The sequence below is a fragment of the Coregonus clupeaformis genome, chromosome 12, assembly GCF_020615455.1.
Source record: "Coregonus clupeaformis isolate EN_2021a chromosome 12, ASM2061545v1, whole genome shotgun sequence".
Taxonomy (NCBI): domain Eukaryota; kingdom Metazoa; phylum Chordata; class Actinopteri; order Salmoniformes; family Salmonidae; genus Coregonus; species Coregonus clupeaformis.
In genome coordinates, this window is record NC_059203.1 from 1,344,127 (window position 1) to 1,361,969 (window position 17,843).

The following is a 17,843-nucleotide window of genomic DNA, read 5'->3' on the forward strand; positions in this document are numbered from 1 at the left end:
AGCGAGGTGAGCGAGCCCCCGGCTTCAGACGACTCCTCCTACCCCCCTCAGGAGAACGGAGCAGCACCCCCACCCCCACAGGCAGCCAGCACCAGCGGACCCCCAGCCATCGGGGCACCAGCCAGTGCACCCCCAGCCGGCGGGCACGCCCAAGTTGGCCCTGTCAGCAACGGCCCACTGCCACCGGGGTAAGGGACTTGCATAGACTCCTAACCAGATGTGTATCATGAGCGAGTAAAAAAAATTACGCTCAAAATCAATCCGACTGCCCTAATCAGCCTGTCCATCGGAAATGTGCGCATGCCTTCGTCTTACATTTTACATTTAGTCATTTAGCAGACGCTCTTATCCAGAGCGACAGTATGAAAATGTGCATACATTTTCATACTGGCCCCCCGTGGGAATCGAACCCACAACCCTGGTGTTGCAAACGCCATGCTCTACCATCTGAGCTACACGGGGTCTTCAAATCCAATTTTATTTGCACATGTGCCAAATACAACAAGTGTAGACTTTACCGTGAAATGCTTACTTACGAGCCCTTTCCCAACAATGCAGTTAAAAAGTACGGAAATTATCAAGTAGATCAAAATAAAATAGTATCACAATCAAATAACAATAACGAGGCTATATACAGGCTATGTACAAGGAGTACCGGTACCGAGTCAGTGTACTGGGGTACCAGGTAGTTGGGGTGATTGATTGAGGTTATATGTACATGTAGGTTTGGTTAGATGATTGATTGAGGTAATATGTACATGTAGGTTTGGTTAGATGATTGATTGAGGTAATATGTACATGTAGGTTTGGTTAGATGATTGATTGAGGTAATATGTACATGTAGGAAGGGGGTCTTTAGCGTCATTCCTGGGTTTTAATGCGTGTGTCAGGAGTTCACTGTATGCCCTATATAGCCTACTGTATGTGTCCTGCAATATATCCCCACGCTGTATATCCTGCATCTTGTAAATGTGAACTTTAAGGTTGCAGTGTTTCCCCTGTATGCATTTAGCAGCGGCGTAACTCCCTAGTATTTAACGATTACAAGCTTATCCATGCTATGCTTGAAAATATGGAGAGTGGTGCTCAGTAATGTGTTGTATTGGATTTGCCCCAAACATAACACTTTGTATTCAGGACAAAAAGTTAATTGCTTTGCCACATTTTTTGCAGTATTACTTTAGTGTCTTGTTGCAAACAGGATGCATGTTTTGGAATATTTATATTCTGTACAGGCATCCTTCTTTTCACTCTGTCAATTAGGTTAGTATTGTGGAGTAAATGCAATGTTGATGATCCATCCTCCGTTTTCTCATCACAATCATTAAAATCTGTAACTGTTTTAAAGTCACCATTGGCCTCATGGTGAAATCCCTAAGTGGAACGCCTGTATCTTTGTAGTGAGTGGGTGTATTGATACACCATCCAAAGTGTAGTTAATAACTTCACCATGCTCCATGATATTCAATGTCTACCAATAGGTGCCCTTCTTTGTGAGGCATTGGAACACCTCCTTGGTCTTTGTCTTTGTGGTTGAATCTGTGTTTGAAATTCACTGCTCGATTGAGGGACCTTACAGATAATTGTATGTGTGGGGTACAGAGATGAGGTAGTCATAAAAAAAAATCATGATAAACACTATGATTGCACACAGTGAGTCCATACAACTTATTATGTGACTTGGTAAGCACATTTTTACTCCTGAACTTATTTAGGCTTGCCATAACTAGACTAGAGGGCGAAGGCAAACTCCACCTAACTAGTGTACTATGTATGTTTTCTAACTATGTACATTTTCAGGATGGTAAAACGTTTTCAGTGTAAACGTAAACGACTAAAACCAGATATAAAGTATGTAGAAAAGATAATGGAGCTATATAGTTTTTAATAAGATCATCTTTGAGAACTAACAATCACCAAAATAAAAACTAGACAGTCAGGGATAATCTGAAATTCCAAAAATGTAATTGCATGTTCTTATAATGTTTGAGTTACATCAGATAGCATAAGAACAAGGCATATAAGATATGGCAAAATTTGTGGAATGCAGGAAATTAGCTTTGAAACTGCTATTGTTCTCTCAGCCCCATGACAAATGTGTAGAAATGAAGGAAATTAGCTTTAAAACTAACATTTTGTCTCTGTGGTCAAGAGGGCCTCTACAACCGTGCCATTGGCCACGGCCACCACCGAGCCCACTACCACGCACCAACCCGCTAACTTTGCCACTGCTGCTGAAAAAAAATCCTAGGGGACACACTGAGGTTGACTTGAGTTCAATGCGACACCTCTTTGTAGAGTTGACTTAATGTTTAACTCTTTGTTGGTTATGAATAGCTGTTGACACTTCAATTTGATATTTCAAACAACCTCTCAACCACTAATAGATGAGATTGAACAATTTATCACTCATTTTACAGTCAGTAGAAAAATATACTTAGTCTAGTCAGCGTTAGTCTAGGCAGCGTTAGTCTGTTGTTAGTCTAGGCAGCGTTAGTCTGTTGTTAGTCTAGGCAGCGTTAGTCTGTTGTTAGTCTAGGCAGCGTTAGTCTGTTGTTAGTCTAGGCAGCGTTAGTCTGTTGTTAGTCTAGGCAGCGTTAGTCTGATAGTCTAGTCAGTGTTAGTCTGTTGTTAGTCTAGGCAGCAGTTAGTCTGTTAGTCTAGGCAGCGTTAGTCTGTTGTTAGTCTAGGCGCGTTAGTCTGTTAGTCTAGACAGTGTTAGTCTGTTAGTCTAGTCAGCGTTAGTCTGTTAGTCTAGGCAGCGTTAGTCTGTTGTTAGTCTAGGCAGCGTTAGTCTGTTGTTAGTCTAGTCAGCGTTAGTCTAGTCAGCGTTAGTCTGTTAATCTAGTCAGCGTTAGTCTGTTGTTAGTCTAGGCACCGTTAGTCTAGACAGTGTTAGTCTGTTAGTCTAGTCAGCGTTAGTCTGTTAGTCTAGTCAGCGTTAGTCTGTTGTTAGTCTAGTCAGCGTTAGTCTGTTAGTCTAGTCAGCGTTAGTCTGTTGTTAGTCTAGGCACCGTTAGTCTAGTCAGCGTTAGTCTGTTAGTCTAGTCAGCGTTAGTCTGTTAGTCTAGTCAGCGTTAGTCTGTTGTTAGTCTAGTCAGCGTTAGTCTGTTAGTCTAGTCAGCGTTAGTCTGTTGTTAGTCTAGTCAGCGTTAGTCTGTTAGTCTAGGCAGTGTTAGTCTGTTAGTCTAGTCAGCGTTAGTCTGTTGTTAGTCTAGTCAGCGTTAGTCTGTTAGTCTAGTCAGCGTTAGTCTGTTGTTAGTCTAGTCAGTGTTAGTCTGTTGTTAGTCTAGACAGTGTTAGTCTGTTGTTAGTCTAGGCAGCGTTAGTCTGTTAGTCTAGGCAGTGTTAGTCTGTTGTTAGTCTAGGCAGCGTTAGTCTGTTGTTAGTCTAGTCAGTGTTAGTCTGTTGTTAGTCTAGGCAGTGTTAGTCTGTTGTTAGTCTAGGCAGCGTTAGTCTGTTGTTAGTCTAGTCAGCGTTAGTCTGTTGTTAGTCTAGGCAGCGTTAGTCTGTTGTTAGTCTAGGCACCGTTAGTCTAGACAGTGTTAGTCTGTTAGTCTAGTCAGCGTTAGTCTGTTAGTCTAGTCAGCGTTAGTCTGTTGTTAGTCTAGTCAGCGTTAGTCTGTTAATCTAGTCAGCGTTAGTCTGTTGTTAGTCTAGGCACCGTTAGTCTAGACAGTGTTAGTCTGTTAGTCTAGTCAGCGTTAGTCTGTTAGTCTAGTCAGCGTTAGTCTGTTGTTAGTCTAGTCAGCGTTAGTCTGTTAGTCTAGTCAGCGTTAGTCTGTTGTTAGTCTAGGCACCGTTAGTCTAGTCAGCGTTAGTCGTGTTAGTCTAGTCAGCGTTAGTCTGTTAGTCTAGTCAGCGTTAGTCTGTTGTTAGTCTAGTCAGCGTTAGTCTGTTAGTCTAGTCAGCGTTAGTCTGTTGTTAGTCTAGTCAGCGTTAGTCTGTTAGTCTAGTCAGCGTTAGTCTGTTAGTCTAGTCAGCGTTAGTCTGTTGTTAGTCTAGTCAGCGTTAGTCTGTTAGTCTAGTCAGCGTTAGTCTGTTGTTAGTCTAGGCACTGTTAGTCTAGTCAGCGTTAGTCTGTTAGTCTAGTCAGCGTTAGTCTGTTAGTCTAGTCAGCGTTAGTCTGTTGTTAGTCTAGTCAGCGTTAGTCTGTTGTTAGTCTAGTCAGCGTTAGTCTGTTGTTAGTCTAGTCAGCGTTAGTCTGTTAGTCTAGTCAGCGTTAGTCTGTTAGTCTAGTCAGCGTTAGTCTGTTAGTCTAGTCAGCGTTAGTCTGTTGTTAGTCTAGTCAGCGTTAGTCTGTTGTTAGTCTAGTCAGCGTTAGTCTGTTGTTAGTCTAGGCAGCGTTAGTCTGTTGTTAGTCTAGGCAGTGTTAGTCTGTTAGTCTAGTCAGCGTTAGTCTGTTAGTCTAGTCAGCGTTAGTCTGTTGTTAGTCTAGTCAGCGTTAGTCTGTTGTTAGTCTAGTCAGCGTTAGTCTGTTAGTCTAGTCAGCGTTAGTCTGTTAGTCTAGTCAGCGTTAGTCTGTTAGTCTAGTCAGCGTTAGTCGTGTTAGTCTAGTCAGCGTTAGTCTGTTGTTAGTCTAGTCAGCGTTAGTCTGTTGTTAGTCTAGTCAGCGTTAGTCTGTTAGTCTAGTCAGCGTTAGTCTGTTAGTCTAGTCAGCGTTAGTCTGTTAGTCTAGTCAGCGTTAGTCTGTTAGTCTAGTCAGCGTTAGTCTGTTGTTAGTCTAGTCAGCGTTAGTCTGTTGTTAGTCTAGTCAGCGTTAGTCTGTTGTTAGTCTAGGCAGCGTTAGTCTGTTGTTAGTCTAGGCAGTGTTAGTCTGTTAGTCTAGTCAGCGTTAGTCTGTTAGTCTAGTCAGCGTTAGTCTGTTGTTAGTCTAGTCAGCGTTAGTCTGTTAGTCTAGTCAGCGTTAGTCTGTTGTTAGTCTAGTCAGTGTTAGTCTGTTAGTCTAGTCAGCGTTAGTCTGTTAGTCTAGTCAGCGTTAGTCTGTTGTTAGTCTAGTCAGCGTTAGTCTGTTGTTAGTCTAGTCAGTGTTAGTCTGTTAGTCTAGTCAGCGTTAGTCTGTTAGTCTAGTCAGCGTTAGTCTGTTGTTAGTCTAGTCAGCGTTAGTCTGTTAGTCTAGTCAGCGTTAGTCTGTTGTTAGTCTAGTCAGCGTTAGTCTGTTAGTCTAGTCAGCGTTAGTCTGTTGTTAGTCTAGGCAGTGTTAGTCTGTTAGTCTAGTCAGCGTTAGTCTGTTGTTAGTCCAGTCAGCGTTAGTCTGTTGTTAGTCTAGGCAGTGTTAGTCTAGTCAGCGTTAGTCTGTTGTTAGTCTAGTCAGCGTTAGTCTGTTGTTAGTCTAGTCAGCGTTAGTCTGTTAGTCTAGTCAGCGTTAGTCTGTTGTTAGTCTAGGCAGTGTTAGTCTGTTAGTCTAGTCAGCGTTAGTCTGTTGTTAGTCTAGTCAGCGTTAGTCTGTTGTTAGTCTAGGCAGTGTTAGTCTGTTAGTCTAGGCAGTGTTAGTCTGTTAGTCTAGGCAGCGTTAGTCTGTTAGTCTAGTCAGCGTTAGTCTGTTAGTCTAGTCAGCGTTAGTCTGTTAGTCTAGGCAGTGTTAGTCTGTTAGTCTAGGCAGTGTTAGTCTGTTAGTCTAGTCAGCGTTAGTCTGTTGTTAGTCTAGTCAGCGTTAGTCTGTTAGTCTAGTCAGCGTTAGTCTGTTGTTAGTCTAGTCAGCGTTAGTCTGTTAGTCTAGTCAGCGTTAGTCTGTTAGTCTAGGCAGCGTTAGTCTGTTAGTCTAGTAAGCGTTAGTCTGTTGCCTATTGTATATTGCCTACTGTGGGTCATTACATGTAGTAAGTATTAGGAGTTCAACTTAGTGCACGTTAGTAACTAGTAGTAATATTCTGTGTAATTTAATCAATTCAATTAATGTACTTGCAATTTTTATTTAGGATTTTAACATTCGTTTAGGTGTTAAGGCTACGTTTGCGCAAGCCTGGTGCCCTTCAAATCTAGTCGCTGACTGTTCTGTGTGTTTTGTGTGAAGCTGGGAGCAGAGGGTGGACCAGAATGGCCGCATGTATTATGTGGATCACATTGAAAAAGGGACGACATGGAACCGACCCGACTCTCTCCCTTCTGGGTAACTAACAATTAACAAACAAATAATTTATTCATAAAATACTTAGTTCATATTTCATATATTATATGTTTGGCTTTCATATGGCAGTAGTGTATCAATAATTCTACTCTTTAAAAAGTAACCAATGTATTTTGGATTACGGTAACTAATGTGTATGTTACGCTGTACAATGTAAAATAATTGGTGTTAAATTGGTTTCAATAGAGCACCTGCACGAAGTTGATGTCACTATAGTTTGATGTCACAAGGAACACTGCACAGTACCAATTCTAGCTCAGTGATAAGTGACATCAAACTTTAGCCGTGCCATTTTTGTGCACATCCTACTGAAGACTTCAGACCAAAGGCCCTGGATTTCTTTACAGTGGACACTGCCTCCCCTAGAGGAATATCGGCCCTGTTGAGATACTGCAGGAATGCTTCCCCTAGAGGAATATCGGCCCTGTTGAAATACTGCAGAAATGCTTCCCCTGCTTGTTTCCTCAAGAGAAGTGTAGATATGTGATTGGATAGGTGTAAGCAAGGTTACCACCCTATTACTTTCACCAATCTATCCAGTTCAGATCTGTTTTTCTTTTACTAGAAGGTAGGGAGAAATGATTCCTTTCGAAAGTATTCAAGCAGGGCCGTCATCAATCATCATGGGGAAGTTGAAAATTCCCTCTCCCCTCCCCTCCTCTCCCATGTAGGTGGGAGCGGCGAGTAGACCCCATGGGCAGGGTGTACTTTGTGGACCACATCAGCCGGACCACCACGTGGCAGCGCCCTACGCAGGAGTCGGTGCGTAACTATGAGGAGTGGCAGCACCAGCGCAGTCAGTTGCAGGGGGCCATGCAGCAGTTCAACCAGAGGTTCATATTCGGGGTAAGACATAGGCTACGTCCCAATTCTCTCCCCTTCCTCCCAAGGTGCGCTAGCCTAATCCCAAATTGAGATGTGAGATGATTTGACAGGTGTAAGCAATATGGTGAAACTGGCTTAGAACCCCCTGGCCTTAGAACCCCCTTAGAACCCCTGGCCTTAGAACCCACTAGCCTATCAGAGGGGCAAGTTGGAACTCAGATCTCCACAAGTGCATAGGGTCTAGGGGTGGAGGACGTAGGGTCTAGGGGTGGAGTACACAGGCCCTAGTGTCTAGGGGTGGAGTGCCTAGGGTCTAGGGGTGGAGTGCATAGTGTCTAGGGGTGGAGTGCCTAGGGTCTAGGGGGTAGAGTGTGTAGGGTCTAGGGGTGGTGCATAGGGTCTAGGGGTGGAGTGCTTAGGGCATAGGGTCAAGGGGTGGATTTGGGATTGGACCACTGATTTGAAAGGTAATAACTGGTAAAAGAAATATGGTGTAAACTCCCTCTAGCCCAGGCCTCCACCAATCCAATGCTTTTAGATATAATAATAATAATAATAATAATAATAATATAATATGCTATTTAGCAGACGCTTTTATCCAAAGCGACTTACAGTCATGCGTGCATACATTTTTGTGTATGGGTGGTCCCGGGGATCGAACCCACTACCTTGGCGTTACAAGCGCCGTGCTCTACCAGCTGAGCTACAGAGGACCACATATGTGGGAAGTAGTGAACGACTGTACACTTCAGGAGGAAGGAGATAAAATGGGACTCCCCCTTGGACTCTGTTTGAATACTTATATAAGTAGACCATCGGAAATGCATCCTTCCTTGAAGGAATCACAGTTCTGAACCGGTTGGGTTGGTGGAAGTTCTAGGATGGTGACCTTGCTTTCAGCTATCTAATCACTTATTAATCTGTGATTAGCTATTTTATAAGCCCACTGTATATCGTTGTAAAGAAGCATTATTCAACACACGTAAGCTCTGTTCATTTGACCTCCTTGTTTCTCCATTGTAGCTCCAGGATCAGCAAATAGCCGCAGCAAACAAAGAGTTTGACCCACTTGGGCCGCTGCCACATGGCTGGGGTAAGTAGCACGATCCACCACCACGCGTTTTCAACTGTCAATACGCTCCGAATGTGGAGACGTCACAATGTAAACATTTGTAGAAACGTCTTGCCAGTTTGAGGCAGTGTCATGTTTGCTAGCACAGGGCAGTGTGATGCCTACCTAACTACTGTATAAGTGAATTGTTTTTTACGCACAGTTAGCCAGGTTAGTTAGCTTGCTAGCTACAATTACTTCGTTAGTTAGCAACTGCAGTGTCACATGTCCAAAAATGATGAGGCGTCTCCACGGGTGGATTCACTAGAAAACGAACGTAACGTAGCAGGCGTAAATGAATCTCCTGAAACTAGATCCCATACATACTGGTCTTGACGAGAAGAAAAATAAACTGTTCAACCAATCCTGCACTGTTCAACCAATCCAGTAAATGTGGAGGAGGAGTTAAGATGGAGTGTCGCCTTGTTAACGTCCAAAAGTGGAAGTCGTGTCACAGGCTCTTTCCATTTCCCCTGAAAACCGGAACATCTGGTTGTTGGGGACTCGGCAGAGGCTACTAGAAACCAAACGGAATGAAACTGGGAGGAACCTATCTGAATTTGGCCAATAGAAACTCTAATTTTAAATGCAAAAAAAAAAAAGAAATCCTGTTGACAAACGTTTTGCAACTGTTTGCTACATTTTGCAACTGTTTGCTACAGTGTGCACTAATGATTACACCCCAGTTGTGTTTCTTTTGACAGATTGTGATTTAATCCACTTTCTAAACGTATAACTGTTATGGAATCTTTGTTTGGTACGATGAGGGATTCTAAGTCTCGTTCTTGCTGTTTGTTTTGATGTCTACTGCAGAGAAGCGAACAGACACCAACGGCAGGGTGTATTTTGTTCACCACACATCGCGGATGACCCAGTGGGAGGACCCACGAACGCAAGGGTCAGTTTAATTCCAAACAAGCAACCCAAATACTGGACTGTAAAGAACGGCTCTTGTATGACTGTCAGTGCCCTGTAAATAAGTCTGTGTGTGTGTGTGTGTGTGTGTGTGTGTGTGTGTGTGTGTGTGTGTGTGTGTGTGTGTGTGTGGGTTGGTTGGTTGGTTGGTTGGTTGGTTGGTTGGTTTGTGTTGGTGTAGGCTGCTTAATGACAAGCTTATACCTGAAGGCTGGGAGATGAGGTTCACCGTGGACGGCATCCCCTACTTCGTGGACCACAACAGGAGAACCACCACATACATCGACCCTCGCACGGGCAAATCCTCCCTGTGAGTCAAGTGTGCACTCACTCACTCCCAGTGACCCTTCAGTTGCTGGCCCGTCAGCCCGCTACTCACTATCTCACTCACATGCTCACTCACACTTGCATGTACGCACACACATGCTCACTCACTCGCACACTCACATGGTATACACAAATATATTTTAAAGACTTAATTTGAGTCCATAAATCACATTACAGTCCAAAGGATTCAAACATTTAAAAGATCCCAGGTGCACACACACACACACACACACACACACACACAGACACACACACAGTTGTGCCATCCATCCACTCACCCACCTAATTGTATTGCTCAAAAGATGTTGAATGTTATTTACTCCAGTGAGACCCATCAAATAAGCACATAAACAAATGTCAGTGTCAACAAGCTCATGTATTTCATGTTTTCTTCACAGTGAGAACGGGCCCCAGATCACTCATGTATTTCATGTTTTCTTCACAGTGAGAATGGGCCCCAGATCACTCATGTATTTCATGTTTTCTTCACAGTGAGAATGGGCCCCAGATCACTCATGTATTTCATGTTTGCTTCACAGTGAGAATGGGCTCCAGATCACTCATGTATTTCATGTTTGCTTCACAGTGAGAACGGGCCCCAGATCACTCATGTATTTCATGTTTTCTTCACAGTGAGAATGGGCCCCAGATCACTCATGTATTTCATGTTTTCTTCACAGTGAGAATGGGCCCCAGATCACTCATGTATTTCATGTTTTCTTCACAGTGAGAATGGGCCCCAGATCACTCATGTATTTCATGTTTTCTTCACAGTGAGAATGGGCCCCAGATCACTCATGTATTTCATGTTTGCTTCACAGTGAGAATGGGCTCCAGATCACTCATGTATTTCATGTTTGCTTCACAGTGAGAACGGGCCCCAGATCACTCATGTATTTCATGTTTGTTTCACAGTGAGAACGGGCCCCAGATCACTCATGTATTTCATGTTTGTTTCACAGTGAGAATGGGCCCCAGATCACTCATGTATTTCATGTTTGCTTCACAGTGAGAATGGGCCCCAGATCACCTACGTCAGGGACTTCAAAGCCAAAGTGCAGTACTTCAGGTTCTGGTGTCAGGTATGTACCCTACACACCCTGTACCCTAGCTTTGTAGTGTACGCTATAGTGTACACTCTGTCCTGAGAACCACCTCTGCCTTTCTAAAATGCAGTCTTAGGCTGTGTCCCAATTCCCCTGAAGTATACACTTACAAATGCACTCTTCCCGCATTTAAAAGGAGGAATGAGGTATGTATGCTCGGTTAGAGGGAGCTTCCACCAGACCTGGGTTCAATTACTACTAGACATCTTTCAATAATTTGAGTGTTTGCTTAAACCTGTCTGGAGTACCAGGCGGGCGGGTTTGCACTTTTGGTTCCATTGCAACTGTCCTCGAGAGAGGGAGACAGATGAATACATTGTCCAGGCCAAGGAGCTCAGCTATGAGACCATGGTGAACTTCCTGGGTATAGCTGCAACCAGGGCCTAAGTATAGCTGCAAGTACTGCAGAGCTGCACAAGTGTGTGCCCCCCGGTTGAACAGTTTATTTTATTTTTTGATAGCTACTTTATTGAGGGAAAATGTACTTACTGTGATGTGTGATTATCCCACCTAGCTATCTTAACATGAATGCACTAACTGTAAGTCTCTCTGGACAAGAGCGTCTGCTAAATTTACATTTACATTTAAGTCATTTAGCAGACTCTTATCCAGAGCGACTTACAAATTAGTGCGTTCAACTTATGATAGCTAGTGGGACAACCACCCAATATACTGTATATATATTTATTTGTTTTAATGGGGGTGGGGGGGGGGGGCGGGGTAGAAGGATTACTTTTATACTATTCCAGGTATTCCTTAAAGAGATAGAGTTTCAAGTGACTCCGCTGTCCTGGCGTCGTGAGGGAGCTTGTTCCACCATTGGGGTGCCAGAGCAGCGAATAGTTTTGACTGGGCTGAGCGGGAACTGTGCTTCCGTAGAGGTAGGGGAGCTAACATGTCAATGTAAACAGGCAAGCTCAATCAAGCACAGCTAACGTGTTTGACTTTTCAAATAGTGCTTGAATCCAGGTCTGGCTTCCTCTAGTCTTCTTTTCCTTTTAAGGATGAAGACAAGTGAACATGTGCACACTTAAGGGCACATCCTGATTCCCACTTAGGTGAAATTTTAACTTAGTCTCCCATTGACATCAATGAAAGACTAAGTGAAAATTTGACTTAATTGGAAGTTAGGATTCCCCATTTTGGGCAGAAGGGGAGACCCCGAGTTATTCCTGTTGTTCCTGGGGCCATAACGCGAGCCTGTCTTTGTCTTCCAGCAACTGTCAATGCCACAGCACATCAAGATCACCGTCACCCGCAAAACCCTCTTTGAAGATTCATTCCAGCAAGTGAGTGTATAAAAAATAAGGTAGTATATAAAAAAAATAATTATTATATATTAATAAAATATAAATAGGCACGCATTTAAACTTGCGCTCTTTGTAGTCTTGTGAATAAGTACAAAAATAACACTAGTTGAAAAGTTGTCAGTGTTCGAGAAATAGTTTGTCATTTCTTTTGAGCAACTTTGAGTACTCTATTTTTGGACCAGAGGTACAGAAAGGTGGATGAATACAAGGGCTGTGTTCAAAAATAGTCAAACGTTGTAATGTTTCTGTTTCCAATTCTCTCTTTTTGTCCATCAAAGATAATGAGCTTTCATCCACAAGATCTCAGACGGAGGCTTTGGATAATTTTCCCTGGTGAGGAAGGCTTGGACTACGGAGGAGTGGCAAGGTAAATTACCTATTTTGATAGGTGAAGTATGAACTCATATTAGGAATCATTGTAAGTGTGTGTTTGTGTCAGTCTTTTCAACGTATTTTTTTAACATTGTGTGTGTGTTCTCAGGGAGTGGTTCTTCCTGTTGTCTCATGAGGTGCTGAACCCCATGTACTGCCTGTTTGAGTACGCTGGGAAGGACAACTACTGTCTCCAGATCAACCCTGCCTCTTACATCAACCCCGACCACCTCAAGTACTTCAAGTTCATCGGACGCTTCATCGCCATGGTACCTACCTCAATGCTATGTATGGGGCGAATCCTAACCTCCACTTAAGTTGAATTTTCACTAAGTCATGCATTGATGTCAATGGGAGACTAAGTGACATTTTGACTTAAATGGGAATTCGGATGCAGCCCTTCTTCACTAGCCTGGGCCTTGTTCATTAGGGCTAGCAACATAGCATGTTTTAAAACATTTTGCAACAGAAAACGAAAGTGAGCCTCCCTGTTTCAGTTTGTTCGGTGCCGAATGAACACGACCCTGAAAAGAAGCCACTCTGTAGTTCCTGATCACATCCCTGGTTCATGATGTCACTCTGTAGTTCCTGATCACATCCCTGGTTCATGATGTCACTCTGTAGTTCCTGATCACATCCCTGGTTCATGATGTCACTCTGTAGTTCCTGATCACATCCCTGGTTCATGATGTCACTCTGTAGTTCCTGATCACATCCCTGGTTCATGATGTCACTCTGTAGTTCCTGATCACATCCCTGGTTCATGATGTTTCTCTACAGGCCTTGTTCCACGGAAAGTTCATCGATACGGGATTCTCCCTGCCCTTCTACAAGCGCATCCTGAACAAGCCCCTGGCCCTGAAGGACCTAGAATCCATCGACACGGAATTCTACAACTCCCTCATCTGGATCAAGTGAGTCTGGGAATGGGAACAGGAAGTAGAAATGGGAATGTGGAGTGTGGAGAGCTTTGCCTGATAATGGTGACTTAGTGGCAGTGATAGTTAGGATGATGATGATGGTGAATATGATGAACAAATAATATTGATGATGAGGTGATTATAACTATGAGGAAGAGGAGATGATGAAGAGGAGAAGTGAAAAATTATGATGATGATAGTAACTGATGAGCAAGGAGAGGAGCTGCTGATGAGTGTGACATCGACCCTCTTGTGTTTGCTCCCAGGGATAACAACTTGGAGGAGTGTGGTCTGGAGATGTTCTTCTCTGTGGACAAGGAGATCCTGGGGGAGGTCACTACTCATGAGCTTAAGCCAGACGGAGGCAACGTCCTGGTCACTGAGGAGAACAAAGAGGAATACATCAGGTAGGATTGAAAACCAACTAGAAATCAGTGGGTACATATTTTTTGCCCAACAGAAGAAATGAACATTTATCTGATACATTCTCTGTTGTGTGTCCTTCCTCCAGGCTGGTGGCAGAGTGGAGGTTGTCCAGAGGTGTGGAAGAGCAGACCCAGGCCTTCTTCGAGGGCTTCAACGAGGTCCTCCCCCAGCAGTACCTGCAGTACTTTGACGCTAAGGAACTGGAGGTACACCATGAGTTTATTCATACACAGATGAAATGAGTTACTGTAATGAAGAAATGGGATGTGAAAACCACTCTTTTTATCTCAACGTATGGCGCCTAAACAGAATATGGCATGGACCAACCTTCAGTATTTTCCCTTCAAATGTCTTCGCTGAAGTATTGAGTGCCCCCTTGGCACTAGATTGTTGATGCTCGGGTCCATTTGGAAACCAGTATTGGTCAATCACCACAGTATACCGGGTTAAAGATTCTCCCAGAGTTCGCTGGTCATTCTTCCCCATTGAGAATGGTGTAACTTAATATCTGGTCCCCCCACCAGGTGATGCTGTGTGGTATGCAGGAGATAGACCTGGTGGACTGGCAGAGGCACACCATCTACAGGCACTGTGCATGCAGCAGCAAGCAGATTGTCTGGTTCTGGCAGGTCAGTAGGGCTCTATGGTATATCGTGAAGGGGTGTTTACTGTTTGGCGTATTTTGACTATTAAATGTTCTGATGTGAAAATGTTTCTTCCAGTTTGTAAAGGAGATGGACAATGAGAAACGCATGAGGCTGCTACAGTTTGTCACCGGCACCTGTCGGCTCCCCATGGGTGGCTTCGCTGACCTCATGGGTACGTTAGAGAACAGTTTCTGGTATCTCTATATACGATATGTTTTTTTATATTCAACTATCAGCTAACCCACACCTTAAGGGATTGTTTATGGATAACTAGCAAGTCATCCATGGAAGTCGAGGATTCAAATAAACGTTTTTTGGGACTTGTATTTTGATAGATATAGACATTGAAAGAGAACGATGGACCAGCTCTAGTCACAGAAATTGAGGATTTTTATATTTGTGAGGAGAGTTGTCATGTCGTTGTTTTGTGCTTTCAGGGAGTAACGGACCACAGAAGTTCTGCATCGAGAAGGTGGGCAAAGAAAACTGGCTTCCAAGAAGTCACACTTGGTAAGTTCATTAGTGGAGTTACTCTCCAGTCATTTCCAGCTCAATTGGTAGAGCACGGCGCTTGTAACGCCAGGGTAGTGGGTTCGATCCCCGGGACCACCCATACGTAAAAATTTATGCACACATGACTGTAAGTCGCTTTGGATAAAAGCGTCTGCTAAATGGCTTATTATTATTATTATTATTATTATTATTATTATTATTTCTAAGCACTCTAAGCACCCCCTTTATTTTTACACTGCTGCTACTCACTGTTTATTACATTTTACATTTTAGTCATTTAGCAGACGCTCTTATCCAGAGCGACTTACAGGAGCAATTAGGGTTAAGTGCCTTGCTTAAGGGCACATCGACAGATTTTTCACCTAGTCGGCTCGGGGATTAGAACCAGCGACCTTTCGGTTACTGGCACAACGCTCTTACCCACTAAGCTACCTGCCGCCCCTTTATTTAGTCAATATTATCTATGCATAGTCATTTTACAAATGACCTCGACTAACCTGTACCCCCGCACATTGACTTTTTGATTTCATTCAATTTTTGTACTTTATTTTATTTAGTCAATATTTTCTTAACTCTATTTCTGGTTAAGGGCTTCTAAGTAAGCATTTCACAGGAAGGTCTACACCTGTTGTATTCGGCGCATGTGACAAACACATTTTTATTTGATTCGATTTTGAACATACAATTCCTGTTATATCGGAGGGCTTAGGCCAGTTCATCTCTCAATGTGAACTCAGTCTTGATTAAACGTGACCCTGCCACGCAATACTTCATCATTTTCAATTCAGCCATTAACAACCTTTCCTCTCGATATTCAAACTATTTATTTTGTTATCAAATATACATTTTCTGCCACTTAACAGCCACTTTTATCCAAAGCAACTCGGTACAGTGAGAACATCATCTTTTGGTGTTAGTCGTGCCATGCTCTTAACAACTGAGCCACACAGGACCTAATTTCTCAAGTCTGTATCATTTATGTCTATGTCTATCTGCAATGTAATGGTTTTATTTTGTACTCCTTGTGTTTGTAATCCCAGCTTTAATCGACTGGACCTGCCCCCCTACAAGAGCTATGAGCAACTGAAGGAGAAGCTGATGTTTGCCATCGAGGAAACGGAGGGCTTCGGACAGGAGTAGTAACACACGGGGCAGCCAAAATGGCGTGCCTCAAGGAGCCATTCTCCACGCACTTTGATCTGTCTAGGTTTCAGGCAGCCGCACTTTTCCCCCAGGTCTTGGCTCTCTTGAGATGGGCAGACACTAACAGACACACCCCTTTCTGCAGTCCGGAGCCACGTTAGACAGACCCCCAAAACCGTTACACCTGAGGTGGAGTCAATCTGTCTCCATGGTGATGACCCTTCATACTGAATTATTCAACTTTCACCCCCTGACCTGTGTAACCCTGTTGAAGCTTGCCTTTTTCTGCCCAATCAGTCCACGTGTTCGGGAAGAGAGAGAGTCACATCTGTCTCTCTGTCATCTCCACACCACAGTAGTTAATAATCACGGAAGACTATTCACTACAATGTGAGTTGTTTCATTTCTTCCCCTTCATCTCCCTGAGCACAGACTGTTGAGTGTATGAATGGATGAATGAATGCTAGGGATCGAGTGCTGCCGATTCTTCCAAAAAGACCCCTCATCGATTTGTGACATTTTGAGTGTTTTACTTGATTTAACATGTTGCTTTCCGAATGAAATATTGAATCTTAAGGCATTTACTTTGCTGGTACGCCACTTTTGTGGTGGTAAGGTTTTTGTGAATGTTATGATGAAAAGCTTTATTTTTGACGTGCAATAGTCTTATAGTCCGATATTTTTGCCCTTTATATAGATACAATTATTTACCGCAATCCAAAGTTTTTGTTTATAAAAAGTCAGGTGTAATCAAGTCTACGTATTGATTTCAACCTCGAATATTGAGAATGCTTTTTTTTATAGCTTGAAATTCTTGTAGCAAAACAGGGTCGTATTCATTAGTCACCTAATGGAAGAACATTTAATGAATTTAGTCTTTTTTTTCGTTGAATGTTTTGGTGCCTACTGCAACGACCCTGGTTTGTTGTGTGATTTGACCCTTTCTTTCCCAAAGAGTCGGCATTAGGACAGTAACATTGTTTACATTTTTAAGGCAAACCGAATGAGTTACTAATGACGTGGGAGTGTCAGCAGTGTGTCAAAAATTAATGTAAAGACAACCGATAAGGAAAGAGTACATTTAGGAGTGAGATACAGTAATTAAGAAATAAGACGACTTCTTGTGAAAATCACTCCCACATATAGAGAATTATTATGAACTCCAATATCAAAATAATGATTAAGGGCTAGTTTAAATCATATCCGCGCTAGCCGACACCCGCATAGCTGTTGTTTTGGTGGTGTTGGAGGTGGAACTGCATTGGAGCTGTCAAATCCACAAGCGGCTCCCGGCGTTATACCTGAAGCGGACGTTGCCATTGGATGCACCGAGTCCCATTAACAGAAATCCCATGCAGCCGTGTTACAATTTCGAACACTGGCATCTGTGATGTAATCTACACCTCTATTAGGCTAATATAAATCCTTATTATTTTATTTGATGGTTTTCAATTTGAGCGTCATTATTTCTATATAGCCTAGACTTTCTCGTTCTGAACTTCTAACGTGGGTGGAACAGGTGTGGCTTCGTGACAATGTTTTTAAGAGCAGCTGCTCAATGATTTGATGTCAGAATGGGCAAAAGGAGTTAGCTCAGCGACTTTGAGCGTGGTATGATCGTCGGTGCCAGGCGTGCCGGTTGGGCTTTTCACGCGCGCCAGTGTCTAGGGTTTACCGAGAATGGTTCGATAAAGTACATTCAGTCAGCGGCAGTCCTGTGGGCGACAACGGCTCGTTAATAAGAGGTCGAAGGAGAATGGCAAGAATTGTGCTCTGCTAACAGGCTGGCCACGAACAGGCAAATAACGGCGCAGAACGGCATCTCGGAACGCACAACTCCTCGGTCCTTGTCGCGGATGGGCTATTGCAGCAGACGACCACACTGAGTCCATGGCCCCATCCTGCCTGGTGTCAACAGTACAGGCTGGTGGTGTAATGGTGTGGGGAATGTTTTCCTGGCACACGTTAGGTCCCTTGATACCAATTCAGCAACGTTTGAATGTTTCCAACAGCTTGTAGAATCCATTCCCCAAAGAATTCAGGCTGTTCTGGAGGCAAAGAGGGGTCCAACCCAGTACTAGATGTACCTAATAAACTGGCC

The 17,843-nt window shown here is 43.4% G+C and overlaps 1 protein-coding gene across 3 annotated transcripts in view; it reads left to right on the forward strand.

Annotated features, from left to right (window-relative positions):
* The window catches only part of LOC121577985 (E3 ubiquitin-protein ligase Itchy), a 33,565-nt gene extending 15,956 nt beyond the window's left edge, over positions 1-17,609 (forward strand). For all 3 annotated transcript variants that reach the window (XM_041892017.2, XM_041892019.2, XM_041892018.2), the window contains exons 8-24: positions 1-188; positions 6,014-6,109; positions 6,799-6,973; positions 7,976-8,045; positions 8,877-8,961; positions 9,160-9,288; positions 10,315-10,387; positions 11,629-11,700; positions 12,000-12,088; positions 12,203-12,362; positions 12,874-13,007; positions 13,280-13,420; positions 13,525-13,645; positions 13,964-14,068; positions 14,162-14,258; positions 14,524-14,596; positions 15,640-17,609. The exon at positions 1-188 is cut by the window's left edge and continues 23 nt beyond it. In XM_041892017.2, coding sequence (XP_041747951.2) covers positions 1-188; positions 6,014-6,109; positions 6,799-6,973; positions 7,976-8,045; positions 8,877-8,961; positions 9,160-9,288; positions 10,315-10,387; positions 11,629-11,700; positions 12,000-12,088; positions 12,203-12,362; positions 12,874-13,007; positions 13,280-13,420; positions 13,525-13,645; positions 13,964-14,068; positions 14,162-14,258; positions 14,524-14,596; positions 15,640-15,739 — 1,908 coding nt within the window. In that variant the 3' untranslated portion in view covers positions 15,740-17,609. The remainder of the gene's footprint in view (positions 189-6,013; positions 6,110-6,798; positions 6,974-7,975; positions 8,046-8,876; positions 8,962-9,159; positions 9,289-10,314; positions 10,388-11,628; positions 11,701-11,999; positions 12,089-12,202; positions 12,363-12,873; positions 13,008-13,279; positions 13,421-13,524; positions 13,646-13,963; positions 14,069-14,161; positions 14,259-14,523; positions 14,597-15,639) is intronic.
* The last annotated feature ends 234 nt before the right edge of the window (positions 17,610-17,843 follow it).